This window comes from Pomacea canaliculata, linkage group LG6 (genome assembly GCF_003073045.1).
Source record: "Pomacea canaliculata isolate SZHN2017 linkage group LG6, ASM307304v1, whole genome shotgun sequence".
NCBI classification, from domain to species: domain Eukaryota; kingdom Metazoa; phylum Mollusca; class Gastropoda; order Architaenioglossa; family Ampullariidae; genus Pomacea; species Pomacea canaliculata.
In genome coordinates this window covers 25,366,310-25,385,378 of record NC_037595.1, presented here as the reverse complement: position 1 = coordinate 25,385,378, position 19,069 = coordinate 25,366,310, and the positions used below count along the sequence as shown (strand labels likewise).

At 43.1% G+C, this 19,069-nt stretch overlaps 2 protein-coding genes across 3 annotated transcripts in view; both read left to right on the top strand.

The window, feature by feature from the left end:
* The first annotated feature begins 3,799 nt into the window (after nucleotides 1–3,799).
* Nucleotides 3,800–19,069, top strand: part of LOC112566409 (brachyury protein-like) — a 44,540-nt gene continuing 29,270 nt past the window's right edge. Inside the window, exon 1 of one of the 2 annotated variants that reach the window (XM_025242582.1) lies at nucleotides 3,800–5,299. In XM_025242582.1, the coding sequence (XP_025098367.1) occupies nucleotides 5,013–5,299 (287 nt within the window). In that variant the 5' untranslated portion in view covers nucleotides 3,800–5,012. The remainder of the gene's footprint in view (nucleotides 5,300–19,069) is intronic. The other variant, XM_025242583.1, reaches the window with a different exon arrangement.
* On the top strand, nucleotides 9,779–11,738 carry LOC112566408. The gene has a single exon (XM_025242581.1). It carries the CDS (start codon nucleotides 9,882–9,884, stop codon nucleotides 11,715–11,717), a length of 1,836 nt encoding a protein of 611 aa, XP_025098366.1. The 5' UTR covers nucleotides 9,779–9,881; the 3' UTR covers nucleotides 11,718–11,738.

The following is a 19,069-nucleotide window of genomic DNA, read 5'->3' as shown; positions in this document are numbered from 1 at the left end:
GGCTACTTGTTACAATTAGCAATCAACGGCGAGACCTTTGATTGGTTCATTAGCTGTCTACAGAGCTACAAACCATTAAAAATTCATCCGCCTCCCCTTTATACATTCAATTGTTTCTTCTTGGTTTTTTTCTTTCCCAATTTTTCTCTAGCAATAGAGATAAAATATTACGGATTATAATTTCATAAATCCTTTCATATTCATACCAAGAAATGTTCCTCATTAATGTAAATGTTAAGCCTTAGGGTGGCGCTGAGCGTGGAGGGGGAACAAAGTGGGGTACAAAGAGAAATGAGGAGCGAATAAAAAGCATGGATGAAGGAACTGGGTGGCATGAATGTGATAAAGACTGCCTTCCTTGACTCAAGGCAACAAGGTTTCTTCTTGTCTTCTTTCTAGAACAATCTGTAGCAGCACCGTTTCAGGCGTCACAAAGATGGCGGTCTGCGCCACATAACAATCAGCTGAGTTAGTCGTCTTACTCTTGAACTCAGGGTCCGATTGTAGGACAACTACAAGTTGGAGAGAGAAGTAATGGAGCACCAGCTCAGACGTACGCACCACGCTTGACCAGACATCCCACACTTCTCTTCTCGGCCCAACGGCTTCCGCCAGGTGAGCGAGACTCGAAAGGTGATGACACGCTGCGAGTGAACACCGCACGCGCACGACGGATGTACGTCACCGTACCAGCAACCTGCTCTCCCACCGTCACCACAGACGGGTGTTCAGCCCCTCCTCTCCACCCCCTGTTACCTCTCCTCTTTTATCTTTATTCCTCTTTGTTCTTCTCCCTTCTGTCTTACCCCTCTCACACACAAAAATACAATTCAGCCCCCCTCTCCCCCAAAAGAACCCCCCTCCAGCTACATTCACCTGTCCTTTTATACACACAACGTGTTCAAGAAATTGCTGTGTCCTTCTCCATCTTATTGTTTCAGTTGCGCCCCTAAGACCTCATCGGGATGAAGCAGGCAACAGATGTCTGTGACCCGCACGTGTGAACCTGTTCAGCTGAGCAGCGTTCACACAGCTCTCGCCAAACACATCTGGTGCAGCGTCAACACCTTCTCACAGACTTCTGCGCACGCTTCCGAACTAATTGGCTAACGTATCAAAGACAACGAGAATATGTAATTATTTCGGCGAGACTCATTCTGGTCACGTGCTCGCGAGGGTTCGTTCTGTCGCCCTTCACTTCGCAACCATGTAACGACGGCTGGAACACAATGTCAAGTTTTTTTCTGATTAAAAAAATATTGTGCAGTATCAGCTGCTTTTGCAGAAACAGTTGTTGCACTAAGGGCTAAATCAAACGTTAATTATTTTATAATAAAGTTTTAAAAAATCTCGACAGATAGTATTCCTAACATTACATATGCACAAGTATTTTAAAAATGGATAAAAATTGCTTTCATGTTATTCTAGACAAAGAAATTACTTAATAGATTGCTTAAAAAATCGTTAACAGATTTTAAACTCATTTTTTTCGGTTGCGAAGTTTAATTATTATGTTGGTGTTATTAAAGATGATATGAGGACCGTGTTAACTTATTTTCCGAGGGTGGGGATGGGAATCGCTAAATTGTTTGGGAAAAAAAATCTTGGTAAGCCATGAGTCAGAATTGGTGGCAGATGTATCTCTGACCTTGTCTTTTGGGTAGGTTAAAAATATTCACTCCCTCCGTTAAAAAAAATTAATTGAATTAAATTATAACATGGTTTCATATTTCTATTAGGAACGTTTGACTATTTTCTTTGCCATCAGAAGATTGACCCCATTGTGTCAATCTGACATGATTCGCGGAATTGTACTGAGACAAACTAAGTTCCATTCTTTGTACTTCGCCGATTGACTTTACGAAGATGTAGAATGAGAGATTTCAGTCAACTGTGTGAACTGATTGGTTTTGAAAAATAGTTCTACTCTGAATTCATTCTAATATGCAATAAATTGCTTTGTAAAAGGAGTTGACAAATAATCTTTTAATTTTAATGCAATAATTACAAACTTATCCCGCTTTCAAATAGTTTCTTTGGGATAAAATATGCAAACTGAACATGAATTTTTAATTGTAGTAACTCAACAAAGCTCGATAACGGAATAAGCACATCACTATGATAACATTATTAAAACACACACTAGCCAAAGGAAGAATAAAAGCTTCGAGAGAGAAGTAGTGCACTGGAGCACAATAGGTTTGATTCGAGGTTTGTTTCGAAAAATAATTGGAGCAGCGGGTAGTCATCTTGGCTCTGAACCCTCGTTCGGTTCACCCGCCACGTCTGACACCATCCACCCGTCAAGTGACAGTCACATGTCTGACGTCACGGATGTGGCGGTCCGTGACCGGCGTCGGCCAATTTAGCGCTCGGTGGTCAAGCGGGCGGCACTTGGTCACGGACCACTGGATTGCTCTTTGACCCCCATCTAGTCTGTCGCTGTCATTGTCTCTCAATAACCTTTCGCAGTCCGAGGTGCGAATGCGCAGTGGCGACAGTCTGTCGCGGTGTCTCCCGTCACGCTTGTTGACTTTTTACGGTCGCTGACCGCTGGGCAACACTGATTACATCAGGGAGGAGAGATCAGCGGACAAAACAGGTGCAGGAGAGGGGATTAGGAGAATATCATCCCCATCCCCATCTATTCGGTCATTGCGACCTTTCTTAATCGCATTGTTGCAGGAATAATCCACTAAGTGACTGAGTGACTAGGGATGAGAGCCCCGACTGGCAAAAATCATGAGGGGAGGGGTTAGAGGGAGGGAGATATCTGTGGGAGGGGAAGAGAGAGAGGGGGAACGAACAAAGCACAAGGTTTGTAGGATTCCTGTGTCATCTGTAGCTCACCTGTCTCACTATCAGTCAGGACGCAGCATTCAATGCCACCCGTTTAAAACAACCCTAGGTAGGTATAGATGCCGTTAAAAAAAAACTCACCTAAAATCTTAACTGCGCTTCGAGAAGCCATTCAGTGCTAAGTCCCAGATGAGGTATAAACACCTTCCCCGCAGAACTCATCCTCGTGATTCATCGGCGAGGGTCCATCGGACCTTGCGACCAACACGTAACTGTCCCTTTTCCCCCAACTCCCTCCTGCACCTCCCCTTTGGTCGACTCCCCACGGCCATGCCTCTCCTGGGGGAATTTTTTTAAGTGGCCTAATGTGTCCGTGGAGGCTAAGCCTCTCTTAATCCTATTATCTACCTCATATCCCCTCGGACACCGCCAAGCACCGATCGCACAGTCGGTGAGAATCGGGACTAGCGCCGGGCCGCTCGACTGGTCAGCTGACACGTTGATGGGAGGTGCCGGACCCTCTACTCTACCTGCGGACCCACTCCCTCCCACCTGCTTCTGTCGCAATTCTTTCCACACCTTTGCGAGCACATCCTGCACTGATGATACTTTGCCCTTCAGGTGGCTACAAATGTTTGCTGGGTATTAATAAAAGGTGGGTGTGTGGGAGGGGGAGGGTCAGAGTATGAAAGGATAAAATAAAGGTATCAGCAAAGATAAGAAATATAAATTTGATACAAATACATCCACAAGAGTGACAAGTGTGTGTGTGTGAGAGAGAGAGATAGACTTAGTATTTATTAGGAAAAGAATATTTTTATCTAGTAAATGTCATCGGGTACATCTAGTGACAGAGCGACGAGAAATAGTGGAGCACAAATATAAAGAAGAATGATCGAAGGATGGACGTGGGATAGAAAGAGTGTATGAGTTGTTTTGATTGTTGTTTGGGGTGAAGATGGACTAATTGTTGTTATACTGAGACAGGATGTGAAAAGAAAAATACCGGAAGAAAGAAATGTACCAATAATACTGTAAAATATAGAGGAACAATCTAGATAATTATACGATGTCAAATATGACCACGAAATATTTAAATTACTCAAGAATGGAACAAAAAGAATGAATGAAAAACAGTGTCTACCCACCCATAACAAGCTTCCATTAATCATAAATTTAAAAATAAAACTGAACACCTTGAAGCGATCGGCTTCCGGCTTGAGGTGGACATTGGTCATTTTTCAGGATCGAGCTCAAACCTGCTTGAGTCCCCGGGGTTACCACGCGAGCGAGAGATGAACCCAGGAGCCGTACTCACCGTGTGAATTCCGTCGCCACATCCTTCCAGCCAATCAGCTTCACCGCTGGCCCCGCCCCGCCCTCGCCCAACTCTCGTGAGAAGAGCTTTGATTGGCCAGCCGCTCGCGCTCGATCTTGTCAATCTTCTGCCGCTGGCCGGTGAGTCCTTCGCACTTGCGCTATAAGTTTGTAAACAAACGTAACCTCTTTCTGTGAGACATTTAGCGTGTAGCTGCACAGGGCGACTCTACTCTTGACTTCCAAACAGTTCAGACGTAGGCTGGCCAAGAAAACCCCGAGGAAGACTGTACACTGGTGGAAAATAAGCTAGTTTGCACCTGAGTGCTGGCAGCCTGTAAGCCCTACCTCCACCAGGTAAAGAAATCTCTGACAGGCGCGAAGCGATCGAAAGCAACAAGGCATCGCGGCGATCGGCGCAGTGGTTGTGGCGAGTCGCAGCAGACTGGTCCCACAGGGTGCCTACAGGGGGGAGGTCTTCTCTTCTTCTCCGTGGTGTTTTCCGAACAACCGCCGTGTCAGTTGCAACCATGTGCATAACGAACAGAGAAACAGACATGGAGCAGCGGTTTCTGTGATTGGATAATCTGTGAACCAGTTTCTTCGTTGTGCTCTCTCTCTCTCCACAATATTTTTTGTAATGTGTTGACGACGACAAACCTTTTCTGCCACCAGTAAGATACATATCGAATTCTTGCAAAAAAAAAAAAAAACCCTAGCAACCGTTTCCTCCTTCTCCACTACCTCCCTTCATCGCTGGTGCTTTCTGAAAATTTATTTTTCCACGTGGGCGACCATCAAAAGTTGTAACAACGGATTTCTTAAGCTTCCCCGACAAGTTTTCTCTCTCCGCGGACTCGCTGAAGTGTGAGCCGTCCACGGTCCGTGCATCGCCCATGTTAGACTCACCGCCGCAGTGCCAGGACACCGCGGCCGATCGCTGCGCCCGCAGTCCCGACAGCAGCAGCGGCAACATGAAGTCGTCGTCGGCCTGCACCACTACCACCACCACCTCCACCAACGATGTCAACCACCTGCTCAACGCCGTGGATTCCGAAATGCTGGCCGGCAGCGAGAAGGGGGACCCCACGGAGCGACAACTGGCGGTGCGGCTGGAGGATAAGGAACTGTGGTCCAAGTTCAAGGAGTTCACCAACGAGATGATCGTCACCAAGAACGGCAGGTGAGTCGTTTTAAACGTATTTCCAATCTTCTCTCACTGTCTGAAATTATCTCTCACGCATTTATATCAATCGTACCTCGAACTATTTTTCTTCCCAAAGTAGCATCTCGAATTTTCTTCCACATTTTTCGTTTACATCTCCAATCCTCATTAGTTTACTTGCTTTACTCGCCGTGCATAATTTTTGCTTGCCGCCATTGATTTGTGTTCATCATCGCCTCTGATGTTGTTGGTCCCCTTAATGTAATCGCCAACAATCTAGCATCTTCTGTGTCATCGCCTCAGCCAGTGAGGAATCAAAAAGCATGGCCACTGTTGTCGTTAGGGATGTTGTATTTATTAGTTGTGATTATTGTCGTTAGCCTGTTGCTGTTCTCTTGTGTTGATGTCACACTAAATTATCTAGGTGCATTTTTTTTTCTCTCTCTCTCTATATATATATCAAACTCAGACACACTTACATACTTTAAAATTGCAAGAACGTGCACATTCACACACACACAAATGCACACATATTAATTATCTCGTTGATTCGCTGGCATAAATGTTTGTCCTGCAATACATCCAATGTTAAGCCAGGGATGAAACAAATATATTTATGCTTAGTAACCGAGCTTTGACAACATTTTGGCCTCAACATTACGAGGGTTTACGTCTCTACACACTGGGACAAGAGCAGGTGGGTGGTTGGGAGGGAAAGAAGTCCATGTGATGGAGTGAAGGAAGGACTGGCATCCCAAGGCCGCAGCATCCTCTGGTCAGAACGAACGAGTGCAAACAGCGTCGCCCTGGACCTCAAAATGTTCATCGTTGGGTTCTGCTCATCTCAGCTCTGTCCAGCAGAGGGCAAGATCGCTGTAAAAGCGTTTCATGAATGTTGACCGTTACAAGCACAGTCATCGGGGTCAATGTCAGACACCTCACCTTGCGAGCTGGCTGGTTGTACCTGGTGTAGCGAGTAGCAGGTTGTATCTGGTGTTACCTGGTGTAGCGACTAGCAGGTTGTATCTCTTACTAGCACTGACCCTAACCCTCGAACTGAGCTCGTAAGGCTTACCTCACCTAGGAAACCAGCAAGTTTTACCTCCTTAAGGAAAGTAATAAGTGTGTCTCACATAAAACAATTTCCCTCTTAAACTACCAGGGTTACCTCACAAAACAAATCAGCAAATTTTCCATCATAGAAGTGAATGTGTTTACCTAACAAACTATGGCTGAAAAGCACTAGATGGACCTCATCCGTTGTGTATGTGTGTATATATATATAAGAGAGAGAGAACATTGTCATATCGTGTATTTTCTTTCAGCTAGTTGTTGTTTTATTGTCATAAGAACAACATTAGTTCTTGCCCGAAAATTCAGAGCCGTTCATGCGATGTATTTATTTCTAGAGCTTCTTTTTTGTTTGTTTGTTTGTTTGAAAAGGATGTTTATTCTGCGCATGCTAAGAATTTAGGCATTAGAGCAAATTATAATGACTGGCTTTATGAGCTTCAGAAATTGTACTCTTGTGACGAAATGTTGGTGTGCTCTCGCTGCCTTTCAACTGATCTCGTCTTGGGGTCACCTCATTCTTCCCTCGGTTATTATTGTTGAAGCTAAGCACGTGATCTGTGTGTGTGTGTGTGTGTGTGTGTGTGTGTGTGTTTTTGTGTGTGTGTTTGTGAGTATGTGTGTTTGTTGATTTGGGGAGAAAGAGGTGCGTGAGTAGAAGGAGACACGGTGTGAGGGGTGGATGAGTGGGAGAGGGGGTATATTCATTATTCAACTATTATTTTCACCAATATTTTAAAAGTACTATATATACTTCATTCTTAAGCTGAACTTCGCTGCATTATTTTAGACTAAATTATATTCTTTGTATTCTTTCTTTTCTTTCTCCCTCCCCTTCAGGTCTTTGATTAGTGTTTTGTTGTTTTCTCTCCATTATTATTATTATCTTTCGTTCACGAATCGTTCGCTTTTCTTAATTTACTTGTCCAGTGTTTAAGTCAGTAGTTCCGCAATAGGTTCTGAATCAACCAAGTTTTTTTCTCTCAGAATTTCTCTGAGTAGAAAAACATTACAAATGTTTTAAAGCATTTCTTCTGTCTGGAAGTCAGATGATAACTGCCATGAACTGGCTGGCAAACCAAATAAACAAACAAACAGTGGCTTAAAAAAAGTAATTGCAGTTAAAAATGCGTAATCAAGAAAGGGACAAAACCAAAGAAAGGAACTCCAAAAATTAATGCTTACTCATTACACATCCACTCGTACATACAGATATAAACAATGCATACACAAACAAATTAAAGGGCCGGCGAGTCTATCATTTATCTATCTATCTATTGGAGTCTACGATCTGTTAATGTTAACAATAAATACAGTGTGATTTGTAATCGACATACTGATAACAATGAAACAAAAGACAAAAATTGTTACAAATGTTTATGTCGCATATTATTTGTATTTTAGACAGGTGAAGCCCCACAAACATTGTCTCCCACACTCTCTTTTTTGAGTCTCTTCTCTTTTTCTCTCTTTCTCTCTCTCTATCACACACACACATTCTCTTTTTTGAGAAAAAAAAATACACGAGGTAACAACTGCTCAGACCTGATTGTATTTGTAAACACAAATAAAAACTACAGGTGTAGACAAGCGCCCCAAACCTTAGGGTCCTGCTGAGAGCGATTACGCCATGTGCATGACGACGAGCGATAAAACGAGGGCTGCAGTCACACTCATCTGCCACCCTGTCACGGCAGGGAACCCGGTGATGAGGAGGAGGGAAGGAAGAGGGTGTTGGCAGGGGGAGGGGTAGTGATTGACCGAATGGGTGGTCGATGTGGATGAGATGGGGGTGTTGTTGGCGACGTCAACGCCGGGCAGCTGACGTGGGTCATTGATTTCTCTCCTCCTCCTCTCTTCCTCTCCTCCTCTCTTCCTCTCCTCCTTTCCTAGCCTCACCCCCTTCTTCGCACAACCAATCGTTTGGTGACAAACACCTGATGCAGTGACAAGTTGTGATCTAAGCCTTTATTTATTTATTCACATTTTTTTTTTAGTGTGAAGGAAATAAAAATATTTCTGTGAACGTACGCTTATGTATAACTTCAAATTACATTTTTTTTGTTTATTTAGTGGCAAGCATTTAAGACTGTAGTATTAATAAATACAAATTTAGCTATACTATTATAAATCTTCCCATTCCCAATGCGTGGTGCATCAAATTGTTGCTTTTGAAAACCGTTCATTCTTCTTTGTATTTAAAAAAATTTTTCGTAAAATATCTTCTCATACTTTGGATGTATATCGCTTTCAATAACCTGTTTCAGTGATTAACTGAGTTAATGGAACGGTACTAGGCAAGGAGGAGGAGGAGGGTGTGTTTAGAGGGAAGGGCACCTAGGGACCAAAGAGTTTCGGTTTTGGTTTTATTTTACTGTAAACTGAATAAGTGATCATTCGTTTAAACTCGATATGTTCAATTACTTTATGCAGGTTTTTATTTTATTGTTTTTCCCTCCCCCTTCTCCCCCCCCCCTCTCTCTCTCTCTCACACACACAAGCATCTTGGAGGACAGTAAAAAAAAGACCGGCATAGAGATAAAAAAGCACTCACAAGAATGAAAGATTTCATATGTAGTGATTTAGTAAACAGTAAACAACATGTGCACCTCTCTGCATTCACCAATATCTGAGCGGCAGTGTGAAAGGAACGAGTGAAGTCCAGGTCTGAATTGTTGTGAAGGAAAATTAGGGGCTAACAAGGAGATTAACTTGTAAATTAGTCTTTAAAAACACACCAGGGCACTGACATCAGATTTTGTTTGTTTTTGTTGTTGCTCTGAATTGTTGTCAGCTTCTATCATCTCCCTCCTGTTCCTCCCTCTGCTATTTGTCCTCCCTAATCGCAGCGGCATTTGCATGCCAGACGAAGATCAACAACGGAAAGCAGAAACAAGTTGTTCTTCTCCATATTCCTGATAAATGTGCATGGTAGTTGTCTGGAATATCCGAGACTGGAAGAAAAATGCTAGAAGCCATTTTAAATCCATCACCATCACCATGTTATCGCCATTCTCTCACACACATTCTTCATCGTCAACTTTAGTCTCTGTTGTTATCATTATGTTACCTGAAATAATTTTAAACAGTAAAACACATGATTTATATGTGAATCTGGTCACGTGATAAATTTTGGGGCGCCCGGTAGTGTAGTGGTTAAAACACTCGCCTGTCACCAGTGCAGTGAGCGGCTCGGGGTTCAAATCTCATCTCGGGGACAGTGACTCCTATTCTCACGGCTGGTTGTCGGGGGTTTTCTCCAGGTACTCCAGTTTCCTCCCCGCTCCCTCTCCCCATAAAGGTGGAAGCACTTTTTACTAAATAAACCAACCAAGCGATACAATAGCGCGTTCCACAGATGACGTCACAGTCTAGCCGCGCAAGGGCTTCTGGGAATGCAAAGCAGACAAATATATTCCCCGCATGTACTACACTAGCGTTTGCAGCGAGTGCGTTGCTGTGCAGTTTTTTGTTCCAAAAAACAAAACAAAACGTGAGCGTGTAAAAAATACAGTTTCAAATTGGAAAAATGCAAATGGAGGCGGTGGTTTTAACGGAGAAAGACGTACCTGGAGCCTTCCTTGTCGGCGATCCCTCTGAATACCGGCTAACAGAACTGAAACGATGGCTCGAATGCCACGGACAGAGTAAGAATGTGACTTTACGAGAGGCAGTTGAAAAAGTTCGTGCGTGTATTGCATTGGGTATAAAAGTTAATCCAGGGGTAGACAACGGTAAATGGTATGAGCTGAAAAGGAGGGGGATCAGTAACAAAACGACACCTAAAGTGGATACCGCCATTACAGCGCCCGACAACGGCTGGACAACATTCCCGTCTGTGGACATCCCGGAGATGTTTAATTATGGTTCTGCTTACCACTATCTGATTGAATCCATTGCTCACTTTGGACACAAATATAATAGCGACAGCAGTGACGGGGATTCTGACAACAATGGATCATATACTACTACCATGAAGCCGCTCAGAAAGGGGAAAAAGCTTATGGAAAGTGAGTTCATTGACGACATACAAGACAATAGAAGCAAAACTGATTACTTTTTGCGAGCACACATCCAGCACTCTATGAAAAACGAGTACCCATTAGATGTATCGATAGTTTTAAGTAATATCAGTGGATTTGTGTCCAGGGCCAGTTGTAACTGTAAGTCCTCAGCCCTGGGAAGATGTGTGCATGTTGCAGCACTACTTCTGAAACTGGTGGAGCACGTTGAAAAACATGGGCATCGAGTGACAACACCATCCACTTCACAACCTTGTGTTTGGAACAGAGGGAAAAAACGGTCAAAAAACCCCAAGCCTCTGCATGAGGCAGAATACAAGTCTAAGAAATTTGCTGGTGATCGTGTTTATAAGTGGGACCCCAGACCAAAGGAGCACAGGGGGAGTTTAACTAACAGACAGATAAATGACTTTATTATTGACCTTCAAAATATCAGTGCATCTACACAAGAGGAGTCTATGTGGGAGACTTCACTCAGAATTTTATATGAAGACTATGACCTTGAAGTTGAGCGAAAGAAAACTCTGCTTAATCATGTACAGCAGTTAGAAGAGTCACTTATTCCAAATGATATTTCAGCAAAACAAATGTCAGCTTATGGTGCTTTTGAATTACTAGGGACACAAGAACAAAGCATGTCACCTCTGTGGATTCAAGAGAGGCAGTACAGAATAACTGCCTCAAAATGCAAAGAAGTGTGTTTCCTCGGAGACAAAATAGTTGAAAACAGAGGCTATAATTTAACATGGAAGTATTTTCATTGGCTTTCTAATAACCTTTGGTCACCTAAAGTTGTGCAGACATGTGACATGCAGTATGGGCTCTCAGAGGAGCCAAAAGCCAGAGAGGCATATACCAAGGCCACTGGAAACAAAGTTAGAGAAACAGGACTGTGGGTGAACAGAAAGTTTCCTTATCTGGGTGCCAGTCCAGATGGCCTTGCTACAGATTCTGATGGTAACACTGTAGGAGTTGAGATTAAGTGTCTGAAAATCCTAAGGGATAAGTCAGTCAGTGATCTCCTGCAGCAGCACAAAGATGCCAAAATCCCGAATGTAATACTAAACAGACAGTGCTTCAGGATCAGTGATGGGGAGTTAAAGCTGCGTACAAACCATATGTACTATTACCAAGTACAGTTATTATTGTTGGTAACTGATTTGGCTCACTGGGACTTTGTGTTGCACTCCCCTAAAGGCCCGCCATCGGTTGAAAGAATCACAAGAAACGATCAACTTCTGAACAGGTTGAGACATAGTTTATCTGCATTTTGGCACAAAGTTATGGCACCAGAGGTTTTTGAAATGCGTGTACCAAGGCGCCTTCTTCCATTTGTGTTATAAATCCAAACCATGAATGTAGCTAACCACACTGAGACAGGTGGTATTTGTGTGCAGGTGAAAATGCCTATTCAAATGTATGTGCAATATAGATATTTTTAATGTTTCATTGTTGCCAAATGTTTTGAACAACTCTTATGCGCGTTTTGAGAATAATAATTTTTCTGATAAAGTTAGGGAACTCAGACAGTCACTTGTCCCTAATGATAATACAGTAATTTCTCAAGTTGATGTGACAAAACAGCTTAAGCGGGTTAGGGTTAACAAGGCGCAAGGGCCAGATGGAATCTGTGGGCAGGTTTTGCATTGGTGTGCTGTTCAACTGGGTGGAGTGTTTCAACACCTCTTTCAACTCTCTCTTGACTCAGAGCACATTCCTACACTCTGGAAATTCTGTGATGTGATGTGTAGGTGTGCATGGGAATGATTTTTAAAAAAAATTGGAAACAGAGCACACCTCCCATTTAAATTGCCCATTGGGACTAATAAAGTTGGTTGTTATTATTATTGTTATTGTTATTTTTGAAATATCGGTTACAATTCAAGAGCATTTGCAAATCAGATGCAGTTTTTTTATTTTTTATTTTTCACTTTTTTTTACTATGAAGCAGAACAGTACTTGTAACCTATAATATTAATTACTATACAGATTTATTTCTGTTCTGTCATATGCCCCTGAATGAATTGATAGGTTGACCATCATTTTAACATCAAAAATTCTTTTCAGTCTGTTTTTGGTAAAAATACTCCCACATTTCTGTCTTTGACCAATACATGTGGTACATTATCATTTCACTTGCTTTTAAATACATAAGCTACTCTGAAAATTTACCAAACAGCATCCAACAAAAACCATTTGGGAGGCAACACAACTGAGACTTAAGGGGATAGTTCTACTGAGAAGCATGAACTTTTTCAGTCTTTCATTAAAGCGTTCTACATGAATTCTTGCCTTGGCTACCCTCCTTGTATCCATCTCCTCTTCTGCTGACAGGCTAGCTCGCTTACCTAGAAATGCAGGGATTTTTATAGTAGCCTGTCTTGACAAAAGCACATCCTGCACTTTAAACCCTTTGTCCACAAGCAAAACATCTCCTGGTTCAATGTGTTGTAGAATGCCACATTTCTCAAATATATCAACATCACTAACACTTCCCTCATACAGATCTGAGACAAAACATGCAGCACCTTTAGGGGTGACTGCAATCAGTCCTTTCATTGTGGTGTGGTGCTTGTAAGAGGAATATGCATTGCCTTGCTGCCCATAATCCCTGGGTGTCTGACAAAAGAATTCTGTGCAGTCTACAGAGCATCTGACATTTTTAAACTGTCTAAACACTCTTGGCAAAGATGTTTTAACTATATCTTTTGTTGGGAACATAGGGACATTCATAGACTTGAAGTGTAGGAACATAAACTGAATCCATGTGATAAAAATTGTGCTTACTAACGATTTAGATGTGTCAAACATGTAGGCAATCATTTTCAGTGAAAGTCCTCTTCGCAGTCTCAGAAGTGTAATGAAAAGTTCCTCTTTTGGGGTAAAACGCCTAGATGGACCAGTTTTCTTCTCATTTGTCCCACTGGTTTCTCTGGTATTTACCTTGGAGTCCCAGTATTGAAGGTTGTATTTTGCTGGACCAAGAAATTTGTACAAAATGTCAAACTGCTCGGGAAATAGTCCAACTAAAAACTTTGTATTCTTCCTGTCTTTTAAAACAAAGCTTGGGTCCATCCTGTTGTTAAATTCTGGTTCACTTCTATCATTTTTCACTGCAGCAGCGTTTCTCATGATCATAGTTTCGATTTTAGCTGCAAGCATGTACTGATCATAAGATGTTTGTGTAGCTTTGTGGTTTGGGCTAGCCGACATACATTCAGCAGATGCACTCTCAGCCACGGCTTCGCCTGCGTCTTCAAGTGTTATGTTGTCACTTTGTTCTGTGGATTCTGGAAATGATGAGTTTTCTTTGCGAAGCCTTTTTCTCCCACGTTCACGTTGATAATGTGCAGGTTGGTCGCCACGTTGCGCTGGAGCCTTCCTTTTGCGTCTCTGTCGCTTTTGTGTTTCCTCGTCTGTAAGCGTCGCTAAAATTGGTTCATCGCTCTCAGATGTTGGGCCTTTTCCACCAAGAAAATGCAGAGAGCAGATATATGTGCCCCTGGTTATTTTCTCCACATTTTGGAAATCAGATCGCCCACATAAAAACTGCCAGCGCTTTGCTTTCTCAGTCTTTAACTTGGCCTGTTCTCTTTCCCACTGGGTCATTTTGTCACTGGTCTTACCAGGCTTTGGAAATGGAATAAAAAACGTCCCCTCCGGTAATCGCTCTGGATATCTGGAGTCCGATTTACATAAACCCCAACAGCAGTGTTTGGTTCCTCCAGTTGTCAGCATTGTTTCAGAGATTAATATAAAAATGTCGCTTTTTGTCAGTCGCCGTAGCGTAGAATACACAGAACAACGTGCAGTGTTTGTTTGCAGAGCAATCCCATGATGCTCTGCTGCGTGACGTCACAATCTATTTTTAGTAACCCAGGAAAGCGCTATTGTACAAGTTTTTGTTTGCACTTTGTGAGGGATAGCAACACACCCATGCAAACTTCACATACGCCCTTTGCCTGGTGATAACAGCTAAACAACACAAGCTTTTTTAAGCACCTTTGTCACACGATGACAACACCAGCGAGGAGACAGCACGATGCGATGTCGGCGTTGTTGCTCGGAACTCGAGACTAAACAAGCCGAGAGTCGGTCGTCGCTTGCGCCATAAGCGGATGCATAACTTGTAAAATTAACGAACCCGTGTGTGCGCAGTAAATATGTGCTCAAACTCTAGCTGCCCGCACCACGTGATTGGCTCGGCCCACTTCCTGCAAGACAAAGAGGCCCACCAACGTCCGGCGTCAAGCGGCGGGGAGGATCCGTGCAACGGTCCGGATGACGTCAAATGTGTGGGGCGGTTGGTAAAGTGCAGAGCAAACCGCGTGACATCACAACGATTAGAAGAGACAACCACAGTCCGTGTAAAGCAAAATAAAATTTAAAAAAAACCCACAGCACCCCACCTCTCTCAAGAATAACCAAACTACTCCCCCGCCCCTCGGACTCTCCCCTCCCTCAAAAAAAAAAAAAAAAAAATTACATCAGCTAAAACAGAAATGAGGACTGATTACCACCAAGAGAAAATCGTTGCAAAAAACAAAGTATAAATCCACCAGTTGTTGGCCGCTTCTGTTGTAAGGGGGATGAAGGTGGTGGGAGTTATCTATGGCGGAGTTGGTAACGGTAACGATGATAACGGTTTTTTGTCTGACGACCATTTTAAAAACAAATCAAGCAACCTGGAAACCAGTTTTGCCTTAAATCTGTTCTCATGATAAATTTTATAGAAACAGCGCACAAAACAATTTAAGAACTTAAAAAAATTAAATTGTTTTAAATAAGATAAAATTGTTGAATCCAGACTTTCGCTCTCATCAGCTCGATTTTTTCGTGCGCTTGTTCAACATCTAAATGACATTTGAAAAACAATTTTTAAAGAACTTTTAGAAGTTTTACAAACATGTAGTGCAGTTAGCTTCGACAAAACTGTGTTAAGATACCATTTGTGCCTTAAAAAGTGAGAAGGGATAAAATTCACCTGAGGATGGACAGATGAAAGAGAAGGGTTTCACATTCAGTAGATATCAATCAAAATAAATATTTCAATAACATATTGTTGTTAACAGTGCTGAATTCGATCTCATCTGCCAAAGGTAGTATCTCCATCTCTCCATCCCTCCAGGCATGGACATAACATTTCTTTTTACACATTAAAGATCGTTTCCATGACATGTATGATGATCTGCTAAATCGGGAAACGGAATTCTTTCTCTTCTCCCCCCGCCACATCCCTGCTTTCCACACTTCCCTCATCAGTAGCTGTCTGGCTCGGACAAGCAGGTCCGAAAGGAGTACTAACATGCGCCATGATGGCGATAAAAATCCTCTTTCTGTGCGCGAGCCTGCATTCGATCAAGCAACAAACGGCATCGCAGGCTTTTCTGGTGTTGGTCCGGAGGTGGGGATGGGGATGGGGATTGTGAGGGGAGAGCTAGCATCGGCCTGCACTTAACATCGATTTTCGTTTGCGTTTCGTTTTCTCCATCGCCGGCCCTAACAACACCTCCACCCCACCCCACTCCACTCCACCCCGCCTCACTCCACTCCACCCCGCCATCCGACCCTCGTCCACGCCGGTGCGTTCGAAGCTTACCGAGCGCAGGGTGGGAGGAAATATCAGGCTGGTGCGCTCTCCGTGTGTGGGAGGTGCGTTCGGTCTTCATCTGACCGCCAGGAGCAGACGAGAACTAACCAGAGCCCGGATACTGTGTGTGGCTCATGATTGACTGTCACACCTTCTCGCTGGATGGTAAACAGGAGACTGATGCCAGCTACCCCATCCCCCTCCTGGTGACTGATCATGTGTTTGTTTGGCTTTCATCTTTTTTGTTTGTTTTTAGCAGAGAGAGAGATAGACAGATTTTTGCTTACATTCAGTTACTTCATACAGAGGCTTTTATTCCTCCCCCACTTCTCTCTCTCACACACACACTTACCAACGATTGACCGTTATTATGTGACGGTGGGAGAGGGAGATGAAAGCATAGTACTGACAGAGTACAATAATATAAAACCAACTTGTAAGAATTAACCATTTTGTTATGTTCGAGTCCTAGAACATATTTGTGACCATAAAGCACCACAAGTTTATGTATGATCATTATGAATCTACATTTGTGCTGGGAGGACACATTTTCTTCTCACAAATATACAAACGTGAAAGCACACACAGAACAATGTAAATACTCCAATATTTACTTGTTCATAATACTCTAGACTACTGTATAACCTGACGAGGTCAGTTGTGTCTGCTGGAAATGGTTTTGCACTAATTTTTATTCACGAGCTATGTATCGTGCTACATAGTATATATAATCTTCATTCTTCATTGCATTTTTTATTTTCTTTGTTTTACATATTTGGAAGAAGCAACATTCTTCACGAACCCATTCGTAAACATTTATACAAATAGTTTCATATAGATTACAAGTGTAGAGAACTTTCTTTTCAGTGATATCAGTTTTTTGTTGTTTTTTATATTATTATTATTATTTACTGACTGTATTTTCACATCAGGATCAAACCACTCCCTACTGACATCAAGCTTCTTGCTCTCGGTCTCGCGAACGCACTTCTCTTCCCTTTGGATTTTACAATTAATAAATATTTCTTTGGCTGTATTTTTATCGCAAAATAGGATCACTATTGATATTTTTTATTGTTCGACATTTCTGAATGTTGATTTACTGGTAGAAGCAATGTAAATCCCATACAAACACTATTTTCATCATGCTCTGCACCCTAAAGGAAGTAGACAATACCAAAAACTTTCTCTGATAGTGTGTTCTCATGTCCATAACTCATCTGCGTGCTGTACAAACATTTAATATGTCAATCCTGATGCATTACATATTGCTGATGTTGGGTAGCTTCCCTAGATGTGATCAAAATGAAATACATTTAAAATATGGACACAAACAAAAAGGATGTCTGACCACTTCCCATACTAAATTACATTTAAGAGATAGATATTAGGGAAGTTGCAAGGTGTATTTATAACCCCACACTCTTATCTTTCTCCTACCCTGTACAGAGGTACATCCTACTTTGATGTCCTCCAGATCCTCGTTTCTGTTTCTCCTTCGAGTGTTTTCAATGCACACACCTTCAACAGCAGTGGCGTAGGAACCAGGGGGGCAGCGGGGGCAGCCGCCCCCCCAAGGAAAATACAGGGGGGGGCAGGAATATCCTTTTGCCCCCCCCCCCAATATTTGAGACGTAATTCCTCACAAAGAGCAAAGAACTGAAGAAAGGTAGGGGAACGTAGAGAGGAGACGGTCATCACCGTCACAAAAGCGGGCCCTGAGGCAAGTGGAGGCTCTAACACCTCTGACGATCAGATCGGGGACAGTCCGTTGGTCTTGTTTGCCATGCTAATTGCAGGCTGTGTTGAAGCCTGAGTGAAGAAAGCAGCCGGACAGTACATCGGTACATCGAGTGTCGTCTCCCTCCCCCTCCCCCATAATGCGACGCCTTTTCTTTGGCGGTTTTCGTTTGACCAACATAAAACATCCCCCACCCACTCGCTGTCACCCACGGTGTGTGACCGAGTGTGACTGCGTGGCCTGTGCATGCGCGCATGTGTGCATAGGTGTGTGCGCGCTGGTGTATATGTGCAGAGCTGGAATGTTGATCGTTGCTGTCACGGGGGTTTGGTGTTTTCTTTTTTAGGTACAGTCAAATCTCCCTACTATGCCACCTACCGGGACCGAGCAAAAGTGGCATAGTAGCGAGAGTGGCATAGTAGAGAGGGTTCGTAAAAACGGCTTTATTTGCTCAAGTTACCCGTCAGTCCAAAGCAGGGGTGGGCAATTAATTTTCCCAAGGGGCCGCATGAGAAATTGGGATGGTTTTAGAGGGCCGGATTACTATAGTTAACTCAGTTTTACCCAATACTGTATGTATAGTATATATACTGGCGGGCGGGCAGGTCAGAGACAGGAGGCCTTTGCCCAGGTCTGGTCCAAAGCTCTCAAGAATCGTCGGCTTCGCTAGCTGTCTCCTCTCATTCTCCCCCTCACCTCTTCATCCTCCACCCCTCCCAACCACATCCGCGCATCTGCATCCTGTCGCTAGTCGACTCCCTCACACCTTCCCTCTGTCACCCGGCCAGCGACCCCCCCACACACATTGCCAGCCTCCACCCTCCCTGTGTGCGTGCTATGTTCCATCCCCACTAACAGCAATGTCCCACGCTACCGTACAGTATAATAGTCGAGCACTGCGCGGAATTTTACAACTTAAGTTAACAATTGTGTCTTTTAACAGTCACACAAAAGTGGCATAGTATCGAGAGTAGGGGTGGCATAGTAAATTTTTTTTTACATTGAATTTATAGTCGGGACCGAGCAAAAGTGGCATAATACCGAGAGTGGCATAGTAGTGGGGTGGCATAGTAGGGAGATTTGACTGTATACTGTTTGGTAGTGTATTTTGTAATAGAGGTACTGGAAGAGCTGACCAGTAGGTAACATGGGAGACGGGGGGATTGCTCTTGGCCGGAAGGGTTAGTGAGAAAGATGTTAAGCGAGATCGATAAGCTTTTGAAACTGTATCTTACTATCCCAGTTACCACGGCAACTGCAGAAAGCAGTTTTTCTGCCTTAAAACGAACAAAAACATACCTGAAAAGTTCCATGACACAAACGCGCTTGAATAACTGTCTCATTATGCATGTATTTAAAGAGAG